This window comes from Leptodactylus fuscus, chromosome 4 (genome assembly GCF_031893055.1).
Source record: "Leptodactylus fuscus isolate aLepFus1 chromosome 4, aLepFus1.hap2, whole genome shotgun sequence".
Taxonomy (NCBI): Eukaryota; Metazoa; Chordata; class Amphibia; order Anura; family Leptodactylidae; genus Leptodactylus; species Leptodactylus fuscus.
The window spans coordinates 192,877,742-192,897,279 of record NC_134268.1 but is presented as its reverse complement, the minus strand read 5'-3'; the positions used below and the strand labels follow the sequence as shown (position 1 = coordinate 192,897,279).

The following is a 19,538-nucleotide window of genomic DNA, read 5'->3' as shown; positions in this document are numbered from 1 at the left end:
AGAATTACATGAGAACTCCGCATTTACACAAATTTAAACTTCACTTTCTTATCATAAATTATAAAGCGGCCGCTCCTTGAGGCGGATTATTTTACAAGAACGCTGGCGTTTCCTAGTCTACACTTTGTATTCGGCCTTGGCAATAGAAGTCTACAGCTAGCGTACAAAAATACATCTGCTTCGAAACATAATGGATCTGCCGTCACATGAAGAAGTTTATTGGAATGGAAGCGCACAGGATGCAGACCCCTGTCCACCTGTAGTGACATCCACAGCCGGTATTAGCATTTGGTACATAGCTGTAACAGCAGGAGGAGTAGGATTCACACTGTGCATCAAAACGCTGCTCCAGAGCTGCACTCAGTGACTGGTGCCCAGGAGATGGATGCAGCATCACGCAGAGTCCCAGCCACATTTTATTATGTTAGGGTAATTGATTCTTGTGCATAAATCTGCAGGGCCGTGGAGTTATATTCAGCTATGAATCAATCATAAAGTCCAAAGGCACAAGCCGAAATTGGAAAACAAAATCTAATTATGGGCGACTATAATTACCGGACATTATAAGGGTGCCCGAGGCAGTGTGTTCTGGAGGCGTTTAAGTAAGCACTCCATCATGCAACCTGGAATAGCACAACAGTCATGGTATCATATGTTACACCAATTGGATGTTATCGCAAAATGGTTACAAATTGGTAATAAGAAAAAAATTACAATGTTTTTTTTTTTTACAATTTTGTGCAATTTTTAAAATATTTGTACATTTGTTGTAAAGATATAAAGTATCAAAAATGAGGAAATAACCCCCATTCTATTATCGTTTTTAGAGGGGCTGTATATTTTTGACAGTGCCGCTTTTGTATTAGCAGTAGCTCGTAGAATATAAAAATGTATACATGATACTAAAGGTATATCACACATAAATCATCTCAATATCTTGTATCTTTCTTTTTATCTTTCTCTCTTTCTCCCTCCTTCCCTTCCTTTCTATCTTCCTTCCTTTCTATCTTCCTTCCTTCCTTCCTTCCTTCCTGTTTTCCTTTTCTTTCTTTCTTTTTTCTCTCTCTTTCTCTCTCCCTACCTTCCTTTTCTTTCCTTTTTCTCTCTCTTTAACTTCCTTCCTTCCCTTCCCTTCCTCCCTCCCTACTTTCTCTTTCCTTCCTTCCTTCCTTCCTTCCTTCCTTCCTTCCTTCCTTCCTTCCTTCCTTCCTTCCTTTCTCTCCCTCCCTCCTTCCCTTCCTCCCTCCCTACTTTCTCCTTTCTTCCTTCCTTCCTTCCTTCCTTCCTACTTTCTACTTCCTTCCTTCCTTCTTTCCTTCCTTCCGGGCCCCCCAGGCTCCTGAGCCCGGGTGCGTCTGTACTCTCTGCACCCCCATGGATTAAATACCTATGGCCTTTTGATTTTTAAGGAGCAAAATTAAACACTGTGAATGTGCACATATATGGATCCGTGGTAGTCACATGGATGGTACGCGTGTGATGTCTTTGCCCTCCACAGACAAACCTTTACTTTAAAAACATCAAAATGGACAGTAATAGCATCTTCCCTGTGTTTTTCCCTTTGGCTCATGGCCCCCCCTCACTGATCCACGATAATACATAGTCATGTCTATGAGGCCATAAGAAAACAATGGTGAAAAAATCCAATTAGCACATTGGCATAGAATAACCTTATTGAAAACTACTATTGGGGGATTTCTATAGGGGATGCAGAGCTAGCATTCACATTCTGCTGATTTGGGGGCAACGAAAGACCCCTCTAACACATAATAGAAATAAGGACTGCAGAGGTAGTGGTAACCATCTGGTGAATATGGTGCACCCAGAGACCCCCCTGTCACCTAATAGACACTAGTATTATATCAGAAAGCCTTATCATGAATGCCCAGCTTACTTATTCCTTGCTGTAGTTTGACAATTATTTCTGATATCTAAGTATATAAAGGTTGTCTCTTTCCGTAATTGTGGACTCGGTCAAGTGTTGTCTTGCATGTCGTCTTTCCAGCAGGGCAATACTTGGCCGTTGCGTTTTATCTATTGCCAGAAATCTATATATTGTGCCCTTCTGCGATATAATGCAAACTGTGGATTCAAGCATCATTGCATGTCATGTTTAGGGGGTGTACTGGTATGCCATGTTATGTCCTATATTATAAACATCAAAGTTTCAGGCTATTCCTTTGGTTAATCGTACAATATACTGCATTTGGATATCTACTTTTATTATATTATTATTATTATTATTATTATTATTATATGTCTGCAAAGTGTAATGCCTATAGGAAGATTGTAGATGTAACTTTTCACCACTTAAGAAAACATCAAAATCATAAAAGATAGCATATATACTATATCAATGCTTAACTTATGGGTATAAAGCAGAAGAATAGGACAGGACTCCAAATCTGATCAATTCTTCTGTATTTTATTACAATGGACAGGTCCAACATATCACGAAAAAGTGTAAGTGAGACAACACCACTCAAAGAACGTAGGTTTTAGCAGGATATGCAATGCCAATGCAACGTTTCAGGTATTGCCCCTTTATCAGGCACCATGAGGTCCAGCCATGGATGGGAGCGGTGTCCTATTCTTCTTCTACTTTCGGCAATTTGTGGGTATGTGGTTAGCCCACTGGGAATGAGGAACCCACCTTAAATGTGTTGCCTGATATCTACCCTAACTTAGGATATGTGACCTGTGCTGGCGCCACTGACCATAATGGCCTAGCTACACGTAGACCATGACCCTCAAGCTCACACATTAGGGCCAAACCTATGGAAATGCTTCTTCACAGGACTAGACAGTAGGGTTATGGAGTCGATAGGTCAAACCACCAACTCCGACTCCTCTATATTTTCATAGCCTGACTCCAAACCCTTCATAAATGGCCGACCACCATGGTTACTCCGAACCAGTGAAGATCCTCTAATACACAAAACAAGCTAGTAATGATATTCCGAAATTTGGTAATTTATACAGAGGGAGCGCCAATAGATGCTATCGTAAAGGGCACCAAGAAACCGAAGGCCAGCCATCTTAGTATGTATCATACAAGAGCATAGGACGTTTCAGGCGTGCATTTACCGGGATCCTGGATTTTCAAGCTATTCCTTTAAGTCAATTACACCTACAATATTTCATCCATAAGCAGTCAGGAACATATGTAGATGGTTGGATACCTTTATTTTTCGTGATGAACAATGCCCTGTAGAGTACTGGAGTTGGAAAAGCAAAGCAATTAAAAATTTACAACATGGTGTCATGGAAGAAGAAGTAGTGATGGCTCCATATGGGACACCATGCCCCTAAGATATATTAAATAGTTAAATGGGTAATTGACTGCCAAACTGAACTGAGGCGTATACATGTGAAACAAGAACCTCAATATAAATTCCATTTCACCGAGGGTTGGAAGTCCTGCATTTCCCTGACCTTGACATTTCAGAACGTGTTCGGCAGCAGAAGCATACACTTAGTGTACGTGCCCGGGGAAATGGGATGTGTTGTAAGTGAGATTTCCATCATTCTATAAACAGCACGCTGAGTGGGGCCATTGACATTTGTCATCTTCCAACTAATATACAAGACCAGGGAATGGTTTAATGGTCAGGACATTGCCTGGAGATGGGTGACCATAGCTCAGGTCTGCAGGTCCGCACTGCTAGGAATCCCTAGACAGGTCATTTACTTTATGATTTTTTATTTTCTTCCCGGACAGATTGATTTATACAACTCGAAAGTGTAGAATAGTAGTTGTAACCGTAAAACAAAGTGATATGAAGCCGAGCAGACATTTGTACTAAGCTATTCTAGTATAGAAGGTGGTGGAATAGAACGTGGGTGAATGCAGAATAGAATTCTAGCTGTAGATAACGCTATAATGCAAGTATAATAGTAGTGAATACTCTACTTGTTTTGGGGATAAAAATGCACGAGGCTATATTTCAAGTCAGCTAGTTTTCTCCATATCAAAAGGGCTTTCCAAGCTAAAAATATTCATGCCCTTTCCTAAGAATAGGTCATCAATATCAGATCTGGAGGTGTGACCCCAGCACCCCCACCGATCAGCTGCTCATATACAGAGAATGGAGCAGGAAGCAGACAGTGCTCTCTATGTAATGGCCAGGTCAGCTCTCATTCACTTGAGTGGTATCTGTTCTGCAGTGACTCAGTTCCACCACTGCACAGAGAACAGCGCTGTCTGCTTCCTGCTCCATTATCTGTGTATCATATAGTGATGTTGGGTGTCACCAATCTGATATTAGTGGCCTATTATTGGATAGGTCATCAATATTTGTAGCCTGGAAAAACCTCTTTACTCAGCAATGCTGGGTTGCTATAATAATTATACAATAACATATCAGTCAAAGGAAAAATGTATGACTTGCCCAAAGCAGTCACCAGAAATTCTTCTTTTCTTATTGGTTACTATGGCAACTCCTCTACTTTTTATTTGCAATAGATTCGATACATTGTAATTATTTCATTGATTGATTTGTTTCCACCTGTTATTATTTATATATAGAAAACAAATGTATTATTGTATTACACTACTAACATTGATTCCTTATGGGAATTTGATTTCTTTAAAAGGAAACCATTCTGTTGAAATTGCCATCCACTTAGCAGGTAGCATGGAGTTGAGTAGATTGATATACGGTTTGGGGAAAAGATTCAAAGGGGTTTGCAGACCAAAAATTATTGATGATCTGTCCTAAGGTCTGGCACTTACCCCCACTGATCAACTATTCTCAGCAGCTGATATACAGAAAATGGAGCAGGAAGCAGACAGCTCTGTTCTCTGTGTAGTGGTCAAACAAGGTACTGCATATCACGTCTTGTTCATTTGAATCATAGCTAAGCTGTAGTGACTCAGTTGGACCACGACACAGAGGACAGAGCTGTCTGCTCCCTTCTCTATGTATAAGCTAATTGAAGGGGGTGGTGGGTGTCAGACCACCACAAATCTAATATTAGTGATATTAGGTCAGCAATATATTTATCCTGGAAATCCCCTTTCAGTTAAACTTGTAAGCTGTTCATTTAAACCTCTACTCATTCCAGGTTTAGGAGTCCAGTGGGTGGTGCCACTGAGTCATTGGCCTCCTTCCTTTATGTGTGTGCATGGATCACTGTCAGCCACTAAGTGGGACCCCCCCATGCCTAAGCCCAGAATAGGCAGACTTATAAACAAGTGAGATATATATATATATATATATATATATATATATATATATATATATATATATATATCTCGTCCTGTTCTATAACACAGTTGCACTCTATTCTCAATAAGACAAGTTTACTTAAATTTTCTAACTTTTACAGGCAGAATGAAAGGCATCATTCTCTCCTCCCCTGTATATTCTGCCTTCTTCTGCATGACCCCATTGTTTTCCACTGTGATACATTCATTCACGTAGATTCAGTCAAATACTCAATTTGTAATCTGAATTGACTTGACAACTTCAAAGTATGTAGCCGGTGAAACCATCAAAACCACCAACTTACTTCCCCCACGTCTCGTAATGGTGAAAGACGTGCAAATCAATCTGCAAATTGGGATTCTTGAACTTAGTAAATTAATTCGCTCACCTCTAGTATTTAATGAACGTTTCCACCTAGAATGGAAGACGTTGACACCTATATACAGTATATGATCATCCATGCGGCTTGTTCTAGGATCACGTTTGTATATACCGTGTGCACTTGTATGTATGTAATGGTCGTGATATTAGAAATATTCGGTACTATCTCACCTGTGGAATAAAACTATTCTTAATGGACTTCAGGCATATAATGATTTCCTTATTTAACCATCGAGTGACAGCTGTCATCACGAGATTGCATAGAACAACAGCTAAGCATGTGATAGCCAAGGATGTGGAGTCGGAGTCAGGGGCCAGTTATGGGTGGAGGAAAAAAGTTACCGACTGTGAAATAACATGATGAATTATTTTTTAATAATTGATACAATCATAAGTATTGTATAAATCAGCCGATCCGAACAGCACGCTCGCATAGAAATGATTGGACGTAGCCGGCACGCGGGGGGTTAAGCGGCCGGCCGACGTCAAAGCGGAAGTACCAGGTGCATCCATTCATTTCTATGGAGTGTGCTGTTCGGATCAGCTGATCAAGGCTCTCAACCATATATGAAGTCGTAGTCGGAACAGGAATCCAAGTCAGGCTGTAAAACAATAAGATTCTGAGTCTGTGTTTTGGCTTGCTAAGTCCATAGCCCTAGGTATAACACAATAAGAGAAGCCATAATCACCTCTCCGATCCCAAGTTTCATCACTTCCTATGTTTTCTTTATGGAATTGCTGTGTTGGCACTGAGGAGTTGGGGGAGCAGTTAGCAATTTTGTAAAGACTTTCTTTAAGGATAAACAAACCCTCAGTCCATTGCCTTATATAAGGCATTTATGTAGTCCTGGCCAAATACCCTAACTCCAGACTGGAAATTCAGCTTTTGGTCATCTTTACGATTTTTTCTTTTTCTTTTTATGTTCAGCTTGTATGAGGAGTAACACCATTCTGGTCATTGTATGACTTGCATTCTGCATTAGTTTGCGCCTTTTCCGCCTTGTGAACTTTCCGTGCGGCTAGCAGCATCAGCATTCTGTCACGGCATCCAATTCCTGACTAGGCCCGAATGAATGGGCCTAAACAGGAGCGTGTCTCAAGCCGCGGACGCCCCGACTGAATCAGCCGCAGAATTTGCAACAAGATACGGCATCTCTGTTCATACTAGGTAGCGGAAAAAAAAGCGAGCGGCTCCCATTGAAGTCAATGGGAGCCATTTTTGCCGGATTCCGCCACATAATCTGCCTGCAAAAAACTCTGTGTGAACATGCCCTTTAGACCGATCTCTGTGATAGATTTATATTATTCTGTGCTGTGAAATAATTCTTTATAACCTACATTTATAGATTTATTAGTATTAGCATGTGTTGTCCGTATTGCTGTAGGTCACTGTTCTCACACTAGTCAGTGACACAGAGAGTTCAAGTAAGGCGAAGGGAAGGATTTAGGAGATGGGCCTGATGTGGCCTCGATGTGTATCTTAAATCTAGCATGTTTTCCTGTCACATTCCTCCGTGTGTCTTACACTAAAATGATCTGACAATAACCTTGCTTGTCTAAGAAATTTATGTCAAGAGTGTTATCTAAGGAAAGGTCTCATGGTGGATTTGAAGGCAATTTTTCATATAAAACAAATTCAGTTTATTTTAGAAGGAGCCCATGCTGGTGGCTGGAACGTCCGCGGAATAACATTTGTTTCTGGCTTATATTAATGGCCAATTTCTGTTGTGAGACAGATGGAAAGACAGGTAAGGCCTCGTTCACATCTGCGTCGGTATTTGGGGAAGTCTGCATGGGGACCCCTGAACGGACTACTGAATACATTGGCAAGCGAAAGCACACGGACCCCATAGATTATAATAGGGTCCATGTGCTTTCCGCATAATCTCTGCACGAGTCATGCAGACAGGAAAGTAGATCGGAAACTACTTTTTTGTCCGTATGTTCCGTGCAGTGACCGTGCGGAAAGCACACGGACCCCATTATAGTCTATGGGCTCTGTGTGCTTTCACTGCACACCGCTTTTCAATGCGTTCGGTAGTCCATTCAGGGGTCCCCATGTGGACTCCCCCAAATGGATTACCAATGCAGATGTGAACAAGGCCTAAAATGGTAAGGGGTACCCAGGCTGGTTGCAATGAGTTAACCACTCTTTTTATTTTCACATTAAACTGTCCCAGTACCAACCAACTTAGAGGTAGTGCTCTCTCTGTGTGATGTCAATAAAAATCACGTCAAGTCTGTCAATGTTCTCATTTAGTCATAATGGTAGAACTATTGATGACCTATCCATCAGAGAGGTCATCAATATCAGATGGTGGGGGTCCAACACCTGGCACCCGCATCGATCAGCTGTTTGAAGAGATCACAGTGTTTGGATGTGCGTTATGGCCTCCTCACTGCTAACCAATCACAACGCTGTACATTATATAGAGGATGTGTTTGGTATTGCAGCTCAGCCCCATTCACTTGAATGGGACTGAGCTGTGAACAGGTCATGCAATCCATGGAACGTAATATTACAGGCCTGTAAAGAAGAAGCAGCACCGTAGCACCGCTATGCCCAATGGCTGATCTGTGGGGTCCTGGTTGTTGCATTTCCACTGTTCTAAGGAAGGCTGGATCAATATTTTAGCCATGGAAAACCCCTTTAAGAAGGCAATATTCTGTCCAAAAGTTATCTTGTTGAAATTCAGTGTCTAAGGGGCATTCTGAAACTACCACTTTAGGCACCAAGAATGATTGTCCTGCGCCTGACTGAAGTTGTTGGGTTGGGTTGTCCAGTCAATAAAAAATTATATTAACCAGCTCAGAATGGTACAAAGTGATAAAAGTAATTTATTACCAAACTGCTATTCCTTCCTTTCTGGCATTTCCCCGTCTCCTCAGGGATGGAGTCCTGACATAATCTGTTTAACAAATTATTATAAAAAAAAAAAAAATTTATAGATGAAGTTTTCTAAGAAAAGACTCCTAGATCACTTTTTGTTCCAATTCATGAGAGCAATTATGGGTTATAGCAATAGAAAAAACATATACAAAAGTGCACGAGGTCCTTGCAATTGTGTGCTGGGGCACAGTCATGGACTCTATGTCACTTCATATAATGGTGGATGACAACCAACAGAAAGGCAATTGTCACCATTATGTGAATGTACGGATGGGCCTTTCTTCTGAGCTCAGCATATCCCAAGTTCAAAAGAGTTAGAAGGCCGGCTTTGGGAAAAGCAGAATACCATGATATTGTGTCATGTGAGGTTTATGTTACCGCACAGTGCTTGTGATGTGAGGATTGTCATGTTACAATCATGTATTGAATTTGTATTGGAGGCCTCCCTAGAAAAGTAATGGAGGACAGGTCTTGTACTCTTGCTAAATAAGGGCCTCTTATGGTAGTCTGGGTGGCAGACCAGTAATTTTACTTAATATAATCTGCATTATATATATATATATATATATATATATATATATATATATATATATATATATGGTAAATGTGATCGGTATACTTCTCAGTGGTGGACACTGCACTTTATCTTTGAAGTTTTGGCTCTCAGGATTGATTACATCTAAGAAAAACTATGAAGTATATGAACTTTGTATGTTAATGTAGAGCTCACATCTATCTATCTATCTATCTATCTATCTATCTATCTATCTACCTGCTTATCTAACTTGTTCATGTCTATCTATCTATCTATCTATATGTCAAATCCAAAAAGATACCAGCACTGCCAAAAATGTGGGTGAAAAAATCCTCAGGCATGCATCCAGACCCCCAATTTAAAAAAAATAAATCAAAACTAAAGCAGCCCTCCAATTGTTGAAAATATCTATCTATCTATCTATCTATCTATCTATCTATCTATCTATCTATCTATCTATCTATCTATCTATCTATCTATCGTATCTCATCTATATATCTATCTCCTATCTATTGTATCTCATATCTATCTATCTCCTATCTATCTATCTATCTATCTATCTATCTATCTATCTATCTATCTATCTAATATCTGTCTTACCTACCTATTTCATATCTATCTACCTTATATTATCTCTATTTATCTATTACTATCCATCTATTTAGCTAGCTATCATCTATGTATCTATCCATCTATCTATGTATCTATCTCCCTACATCATGTATATCTATCTAATATCTACTGTATGTATCTATCCTTTATCTGTAGGATGTATATCTATATGATATCTATCTATCATCTACTATCTATCTATCTATCTATCTATCTATCTATCTATCTATCTATCTCCCTACCTCATGTATATCTAATATCTAGCTATCTATCTTGTACATATATCAGGAGTGTCCCAGTATATATACAGTAAAGAATCTACCATAGTTAATCTTACAATGAAGCCTCCTGTTCCATCTCTAGTCCTATATGGATTTCTTAGTTCATGGATTCTGCCGCTTCACTTATCAACAATTAATTTGGCAGGATAAATTGCTAGGTAATTCCGCCAGACCTGGCAAGTGACATGTGCCAGAGATCTCACATCGCTTTTTTTCCTGTGTGTTTCTAGCAGTATGAATCGGGTAAGCGTAGATGAGTACATGACGTGCAGAATGCTGTTCTTGCATGTCAGCTGCAGAAGACTGGCAGGTTTTCTCTTAAATCCACACTAAAAATATACAGCTTCTTGGCATGAGCTGACAAAAAAGTTCCCTTGGGGTCAACATTAATTCCGTATTATTCATATTGTGTGTCTCTCTCCATCCTTGTAGGAGCTGTGCCGTCAGCGGATGGCTGTCAAGTCTTCAGATCGTCCAGAACCTCTGCACAGTTCTCGCATCAGTAGCATCTCATCCCAGTTCAGTGATGGACCAATGGCCAGCCCCACCGCACGGAGCAGCACATCGTCCTGGAGTGAGGAGCCTGTGCAGTCAAATATGGACATCTCCACCGGTCACATGATACTGGTAAGGATTACTGCTTCTCCAGAATTCTCACAAATTGTATCCTACAGAGGTAGCAAAGTTTAACTTGACTTAGAGCGTCATATCTATCTCAGAAGACAACAAAAGAGTCAATGTCAAGGGTCAAGATAGACTTTGCTCCAGTACTCCCACCATTGAGAACCATACGTTTAAACCTCATCATTCACATACGTGTATATAAGTGGTCCTGAAGGGTCTCAGACCTGGATATTCATAGATGGGGGGAGGGGGAAGACGCGTTACTGTATGTCCTATTATAGGACATTAGGATTAGAAATGATGTGAGATGAATTGTAGGTTTACAATATTGAATTGTCATTGGATATAGCTTTGGTATATAGTATGAAAATGATGTAACATACCGCCTACCGTGAAAAATACCGTAATGTAGGATTATAGGGTAAAGGAAATATCTTAAAATATTGTTTACATCTCTGTTATGTCCAGGTTATGGTAGTCTATAAAAGATTGGATATTATCTATAGATATTCCATGTCATACGTAGATGTATTCTGCTTGATATGGGAGACTAATATTCATTACATGTAGTCGTTCTATCATACATTCACTTTTACAACTATTATTTTTCAATGCGTTTTTTTGATAAAAGTTCCTAGTAATGTCTGTATACAACTCCCCTGCTGATCTATTTAAACAAATCCTATGTGTAGTCTGATCCTTCAGTCAGTTCTCTGTTCTCTATAGGATAACAAGAATGGGGGGCAGATGGGAAGAATATATTGTTACGGGATCAAAGGTTTACGTATAGGTTGTTTCAGTGGGAATGCACAAATCTGCATAGGAGCTGTATACACAAAATGGAAGCCTTTTTTCATCAAGACCATTTTAATGTTATTTGTCCCTGTACCATAAAGCACTTACTAGAAAATGGGTCACTTTTTTGCATTTGAAGTTGATTTAAAAATTTGTCGGGCCGGGGCGACCCCACTCCCGTCCATCCTCTTTCGCGATCAAGACGCAGTATGAGGAGCAAAGATGGGCCATATTAGCATCCATCTATAGCACAAAGCTGGATGGGATCGGTTGATAAAGTCTGCGCAGTGTTCCTGAATTTTATTTATGGGAATCCATAACCCAAGCAGGCCCCTTAAAGCAAACCGTGACATGTAGAGATGAGCGAGTACTGTTCGGATCAGCTGATCCGAACAGCACGCTCGCATAGAAATGAATGGACGTAGCCGGCACGCGGGGGGTTACGCAGCCGGCCGCCGTCAAAGCGGAAGTACCAGGTGCATCCATTCATTTCTATGGAGCGTGCTGTTCGGATCGGCTGATCCGAACAGTACTCGCTCATCTCTAGTGACATGTAGTCCGTGTATGTAGTATCTTATAGAACTGGAGGAACTGAGCAGATTGATTTGTTGACTTATTTTTACCTAATATGTTGCCCATTGAATAGGAACAAACACTGGACTCGTAAAACTGGAGTGAGCAGAGAGTTAGATCAATAAATGATGCATCATACAGAATTTTTCCTACAAAATCTACTTATATCCTCTTAGAGATTGAACACAATGATCAACACGACAAGTTGCCTTTAATGGTGAAGCATGCTACAAGTGATCCCATACCACTGAATCAAAGTCATGTGGAATATGGGGTCACCTTCACTAAGTATACTCCCAAAGTTGGACATAGGGGGTCATTTATAAAGACCAGAATTTAGTACGCCGGTCTTGATGATAATCTCTGCACCGCAGATGGAGGGACTTCATTTATGGTGAGGTCCATAGCTGGCTTAGATTTCAGGCATCCTTTATAGAAGAGAATAAAATCCAAGTTGTGTGAACAAAAGTCCTATTTGTGCGAAAATTGTGACCTTTTTATGGCTCCTATGCTAGAAAACTGGCATACAAGACATGATAAATCTCCCAACGCAATCTCTCCAGTCAGTGGAGGCAAAACCTCCAAAGAGTCCGCAACGGTTTTGGAAATTGCAGCGTTCCTGTTGCACACATTTTACCGCAATGTGGGGATGGGGTTCTCTAGAATCCCACCCACTTTGCTGTGACTGTAAAACGTTGCATTTTTTTCCACAGCATTTACGCCACGTGGGACCCCGGCCTTGGAGGCCTTTCCAAAATCGTCAAGTTGGTCAACTTTACTTTAACTTGTAATACCGATTTAACTCTACTAGCAATAGGCAGCAAATTGTAAATTGATTCATAAGCTCCAGATCTTAATCCTGGGAAATTGATTCTATCTTCTGTAATTGTTAGTTGTTGGATTCGCATTTCTGTTGAAAGCAGATGAACTTCTTCAAGGAGTTCTCCACTTTCAATCAATTAACTTAATTTTACTTGTCAGTTGTATAGTGCTGAGACAGGGAAGCGTACAAGCACTAAAAACTCAGCGTCTAAACTGAGATATTGCAGATTGCCTGCCATGCTTGTTGACTCACACGTGTCCTTATATCAGCTTCTATGCACATTGAGACATACATTGTCTGCAGAAATAATGTACAACTGTAAATATTCTTGGTAGTGGTTCCTCAAATTTTAGCTTGGGTTCTTGTGTATCGGTTCCTTCGCTGAACCCAAATTCATGGCTCTCAAATTTAGGCCAGTTGCAGACGACTGTGCTACAACTGGACTGCCATGAATTAAAAGCACGGACTACACGTGGATGTCCCCATGTGCCGCCCGTGCATGCGCCCTACTTTCATGGCTCCTTTCATTAAATGAATAGGAGCCACAGAAGCATGGGCCACATAATAGGACAGGAATAGGACCTGAGCTATATTGTGCGGCCCAGACTGTTGACCCATACATGGGACCATGAAATTCACAGTCGTGTGTACAAGCCCATAGAAAAGAATGAGTCAGTGTGCTATCCATGATCGTCTATGATCATGGTCGTCTGCAAGGGGCCTTAGTCTTAAATTTTGTAACCCTTGCCAACATTGGTCCTGGGTTCGAATCCAGCCAAGGACAACATCTGCATGGAGTTTGTATGTCCTCCTGGTGTCTGTGTGGGTTTTTCCGGTTACTCCAGTTTCTTCCCACCATTCAAAGAAATACAGATAGGGAATATACAGTAGATTGTGAGCCATCTCTGTAATTGCTGTGGGATATGTTGGCACTATATAAGTAAATTTTGGGCCTTTCAAAAAAAAAAAAAAAAAAAGTTATTTTGAGGACCTTCCCTCTGTCTGCTGTATATAGATCATGTTCTCCATCGCCTCTTTTAATTTAAAGGGATAGCTGGGGTGGGTGTTAAACAAAATAAAGACATATTTACTTATTCTTAATGCTCGGTTGGGCAGTCCCAGTCCCCTTTTCCTCACATGCCAGGGCTTGTGAGTCCAGAGGAGGAAGGCTGAGTCCGATCAGTGGCCTCAGCCATGGCTGGAGAGGGACCAATGACATCACTCACATAAATCATGTGAGCCTCCCAAATTTTGTCTCAACAAGGCCTGGCATGAAAGGGAATGGGAACCAGGACTACAGGCTTATCTCTATGGATTGGGCATGAAGAAACCCAATAAACTCAGCCCTTCTCTCTCCAACATCTGCCGTCAGGGGATTTTTCAAATACTCTCATACACATTAGATTTTTGGGCAATCATTCTGCAATCGGCAGGTTTCGCAGATGCTTATCAAATACCGATTGGAGGTGCTCTGACAGTGACTCAATCCTTACAGACATCAGAGCCTTATGACAAATCCTGAAGAAGTGCAGTAAACGGATCCTATAAATAGTTAAACGACAGCTATTAAACAGTCGATGACCCGCACTCGCCAGCCGCCGTATAATAGATCCACTGTTTGCTAAATAAATGCCGTTTCATTGTGCTATCCCTTTTAGGCTATGTTTAAACATACATAGAATCCTATGAATATTTAATGGTCTTTTCCCATTAGGCAGCTGCAGACTGTTTTTACATTACCTTTGGGCTTGTTCCACATGAGTGATTTTGTTGCATGACCGGATCGCTGGTGTTTTTATTGTGCGGTAATTGTTTTTTTCACACATACAGTTGTCGTAGTGGATATTACAGTGCCCAAGTTCAAGAGAGGACTGCAAAACTGTAGCGAGAAATATCAGCAATATCACCAGTTCTTAGATATTTTCTGCTTCAGTTCTTAACCCCTTAGCAACCGCACTATTTTGGACCTTAATATATATATATATATATATATATATATATATATATATATTTATTTATTTTTTATTTTTTTAATACCTTCTTCTTTTCTACTGATGTAGCTGAGGTCTTGTTTTTTTGCGGTATGTGTTTTATTTTTCAATGGGCCCATTTTGGAATCCTATAGATGAACTTTTATTGACTGTTTTTGGAAGGGAATAAAAAAAAACTTCAATTGCGTCAATGCTTTGGCGCCATTCACATGCAACATAAATAACGTTGACTATTCTTTGCAAGTCAGGACAATTATTAGGATACCAAATGCCAGTTTATTTTTCTATGGGATACTACTGTGAATAGTAAAACCATTCAAATCATTTGTATGGCCGCCTTATAATACATGTCCCTGCAGCCGCTATAGAAGAAGTGCTTGGCTGGCCTTGGATTCCTGTGGCAAAATAAGCCTTTTTGCTGGAGGACCTGGATGTATCATCCAGGACAATAGCCAATGAGACAACTTCTTTAAATATAAAAAGCCTGAAGAAGGACTTTTTTTTTTAAAGCCTGGACGTTGCTCATTTGTTGTACGTAACTTTGGATGTATTTGTGCATATTTTTAACTGGATCTGCCTTTATATTCATCTGAATGACTAGTAAAGAGATTTAAGAGTATCATCCTATGCTGTTCAGCTTTGGTTATGGTGTTCTGCTTCTTTCATCAGTCCCATAGATGTTGAATAGGGTGGAAGAGCAACCTCCTCTCCATTAAAGTGGGGGACTTGGTACTCCTTTATTCATGTTCAATGTGTCACCCAGTAAACGGACAGTCTGTGCATATAAAATTAGAGTTGATTATTGAACTATCCCTTTAATAGAGAACTAAAAGAGGAATTTCCATCAATTAATCAGTGTAAAGAGCAGCTACAATGAGTATCTACTACGCTGGAGGACCCAGTAAGTCTATGCATTACACTATTTCTCATTGTCGAGGTGTAATCATTGAAGCCCCCGGGCCCCAATGCAAGATCTATAATATCCCCGGGCCCCAATGCAAAATCTATAATATCCCCGGGCCCCAATGCAAAATCTATAATATCCCCGGGCCCCAATGCAAAATCTATAATATCCCCGGGCCCCAATGCAAAATCTATAATATGCCTGGCCCCCAATGCAAAATCTATAATATCCCCGGGCCCCAATGCAAAATCTATAATATCCCCGGGCCCCAATGCAAAATCTATAATATCCCCGGGCCCCAATGCAAAATCTATAATATCCCTGGGACCTAATGCAAAATCTATAATATCCCCGGGCCCCAATGCAAAATCTATAATATCCCTGGGCCCCAATGCAAAATCTATAATATCCCCGGACCCCAATGCAAAATCTATAATATCCCTGGGCCCCAATGCAAAATCTATAACATCCCTGGGCCCCAATGCAAAATCTATAATATGCTCAGGCCCCAATGCAAAATCTATAATATCCCCGGGCCCCAATGCAAAATCTATAATATCCCCGGGCCCCAATGCAAAATCTATAATATCCCCAGGCCCCAATGCAAAATCTATAACATCCCTGGGCCCCAATGCAAAATCTATAATATGCTCAGGCCCCAATGCAAAATCTATAATATCCCCGGGCCCCAATGCAAAATCTATAATATCCCCGGGCCCCAATGCAAAATCTATAATATCCCCGGACCCCAATGCAAAATCTATAATATCCCTGGGCCCCAATGCAAAATCTATAACATCCCTGGGCCCCAATGCAAAATCTATAATATGCTCAGGCCCCAATGCAAAATCTATAATATCCCTGGGCCCCAATGCAAAATCTATAACATCCCTGGGCCCCAATGCAAAATCTATAATATGCTCAGGCCCCAATGCAAAATCTATAATATCCCTGGGCCCCAATGCAAAATCTATAATATCCCCGGACCCCAATGCAAAATCTATAATATCCCTGGGCCCCAATGCAAAATCTATAACATCCCTGGGCCCCAATGCAAAATCTATAATATGCTCAGGCCCCAATGCAAAATCTATAATATCCCTGGGCCCCAATGCAAAATCTATAATATCCCCAGGTCCCAATGCAAAATCTATAATATCCCCGGGCCCCAATGCAAAATCTATAATATCCCCGGGCCCCAAAGCAAAATCTATAATATCCCCGGACCCCAATGCAAAATCTATAATATCCCTGGGCCCCAATGCAAAATCTATAATATGCTCAGGCCCCAATGCAAAATCTATAATATGCCTGGGCCCCAATGCAAAATCTATAATATCCCCAGGTCCCAATGCAAAATCTATAATATCCCCGGGCCCCAATGCAAAATCTATAATATCCCCGGGCCCCAATGCAAAATCTATAATATCCCCAGGCCCCAATGCAAAATCTATAATATCCCCGGGCCCCAATGCAAAATCTGTTTTTTGCCATTTAGAATAATGTCATATTTTATGTAGCAAAGGGAACATTTGGCGCCCCTCAGGGTCAACGAGAGCTACCCTTGCACCTTCTATAACTACACCTCTGGTCTGCTGACCTTACCGGGATAGGAAACACTTTCTACCAGGTTTTAGTACAGATTTCTGTGAATCACTGCAGACTCTGAAGATTATTTTCATGGGCATCCTTAGTATCCTAAATTGACAACCCCTTTAAGCTCAGTTATTGATATATTTTTTATGAAGGTATGCTACCAGTGTTCTCATAGCAACCGGCCACATCTAGGTCAGAGCCTATTTGTTTTCTGCTGGTGCAGGGAACATCCATCATTTCATCTTGCCTTCTGTTTGTAACAATGAAGTCAATGGAACAACAGATGCTACAGATAAAATGACAGACTTAGGATGACATAATTTTCTTTCCATCCATCATCCCATGCTTTTATTATAAAAAAGCCACGTATACAAAACTGATGTCGTTCATTAATAGGACAATGGATGGAAAAAATTAGATTTTCAGTCTTTTGTAATGTACTCCATAGTAGAAGAGGTGACAAAGAGATGTGTATTGCATAAAATAATAGTGAGAATGAATAATCTTATAAGAAGATGTGGACGTCATTGTGGATATCACCTACTCGTGAATGATTCTTTCTGTATATTGCATGCACACATTATGCAATATGCATGGTAAGGGGTAAAGAAACGAAAGCAGTTCTGGGCTCTATTTTAAGGGACTAAGTCCCATACTTTACATACTTATCAATTGATGACCTGTATTTAGGATCCCGGCCCATCAGCTGTTTGAAGACATCACGGTATTTGGATGTAGGCTAGAGAAATCCAAGCACAGTGCATTACATAGTATAGTGGCCATGACTGGTACTGCAGTTCTGCCCTATATGACTGATACATGATATGGCATGGCTCGTGAAGTGGAAGCAGTGCTCAAGGAGCACCAAAGTTGCTTCAAAGAGCAGATCCATGGTGTCAGACCACCGATGATCTTCTAATGATGACCTATCCTAAGCCTGGAATTCTAGTTGTAATCATATCAACCTATATATCATGGAGTTCAGCTTCTAATGAATGGATTGCCAGATCCACCATATTATGGACATCTGTCACACCCAACGGTTCCCGTTGACTTATTACAGGGTCCATCAGGCTCTGCCATTTTGATAGGAAGAATAGTGCTGCATGCTGAACTATAATTTCCATCAAATACAATATGACAGAGCTTCAAGCAAAAGTATGATCAGAGCCTTACAAAAAAGAATTGTTTGCTGTGTTCCAAAAAATTGGTATAAAACCAGCATTAAGGTAAACTGATGCGGAGGAACTTGGAGCTGATTTTGGGATGGATAATGCTTCGAAATCAGCTCTGATTCCGTCTTAAATCTTCCTCCTATTGTATTCAGAGACCAAAGCAGATTGCTAAAAAAGTAAGGGTTCTGCTCGATCTTGCTGTGGATTCTGTAGTCACTTTAACCGTAGAACCCACCGCGTGAAACAATTTGCCTCGTTCTTCTGAGACTCAACACCAGAGTAGCGCTGGGTCAAGAAGTAAAGAAGAATTTGAATCGGAAGAACGCCTCTTCCTCTTTATTTTCTAATATGCGAATGGGCCCTTAATGATCGATGCGATAAAAGAATGTTCTGAACAGTCAATCACCTAATGAAGCGTCGCTGATTTTGTACGTTGATCACGGATCATATCAAACGTATTTTTTGCGTTTTTGTTTATACCTCATGACTTGCGAGATTTATTTCTTTGTTTTGTAACCTCTCTCAAATTGCCTTTGAGCTAGTTATTTTAATCCATTGCTTGTAATTTACTGCCTATCTGCTCGGAGAGATTCGGTCACAGCGCAAGCGAAAAACTCTGGCGTATAAATAAACATTATGTTTATCTTCTAGTTTACGCTGGAATGGGTTTGTTTTTCAACTGCTTCTACAGTGACCTTTACAAGAAATAGATTTATCTCTTCTGTAAACAGCTGGCACATAAAGAGTTTTAGCTTGGAAACATTTTTCATTTTGTTAACACATTTTATACTCAGAGCCATCAACGCTTTTGTTCCGACTTCACATCCGAGTCCTTTGTAGTCATAGAATGAGGCCCAGACCACTGTAGAAGAGGTTAACGGCTAAGAAAACTGCGTCAGGCTGAGGTGACACGGTGTGGAAAAGCTGCTTATTTTGGTGCAGTTTTTGCTGCGATTTTTTGGGCCAAAAAATTTCCCCTTTCGGCCAAATTTACTCCAGATTTTGGCTCAAAAAATTGCAGCAAAGTCTTCAACAAGAAAGGAGCTCAGCCTTACATGCGTATGAAAGAACTCCGTATTCGTCCTATAACATTACTTGGTGTAGTAGACTGCATCATGGTTATGGACCAGTGGGTGGCCAGGGTTGAA

At 40.5% G+C, this 19,538-nt stretch overlaps 1 protein-coding gene across 1 annotated transcript in view; it reads left to right on the top strand.

Annotated features, from left to right (window-relative positions):
- PTPRN2 (protein tyrosine phosphatase receptor type N2) overlaps positions 1-19,538 on the top strand; it is a 723,914-nt gene that overhangs the window by 624,754 nt on the left and 79,622 nt on the right. Inside the window, exon 14 of the mRNA XM_075271520.1 lies at positions 10,342-10,536. Coding sequence (XP_075127621.1) covers positions 10,342-10,536 — 195 coding nt within the window. The remainder of the gene's footprint in view (positions 1-10,341; positions 10,537-19,538) is intronic.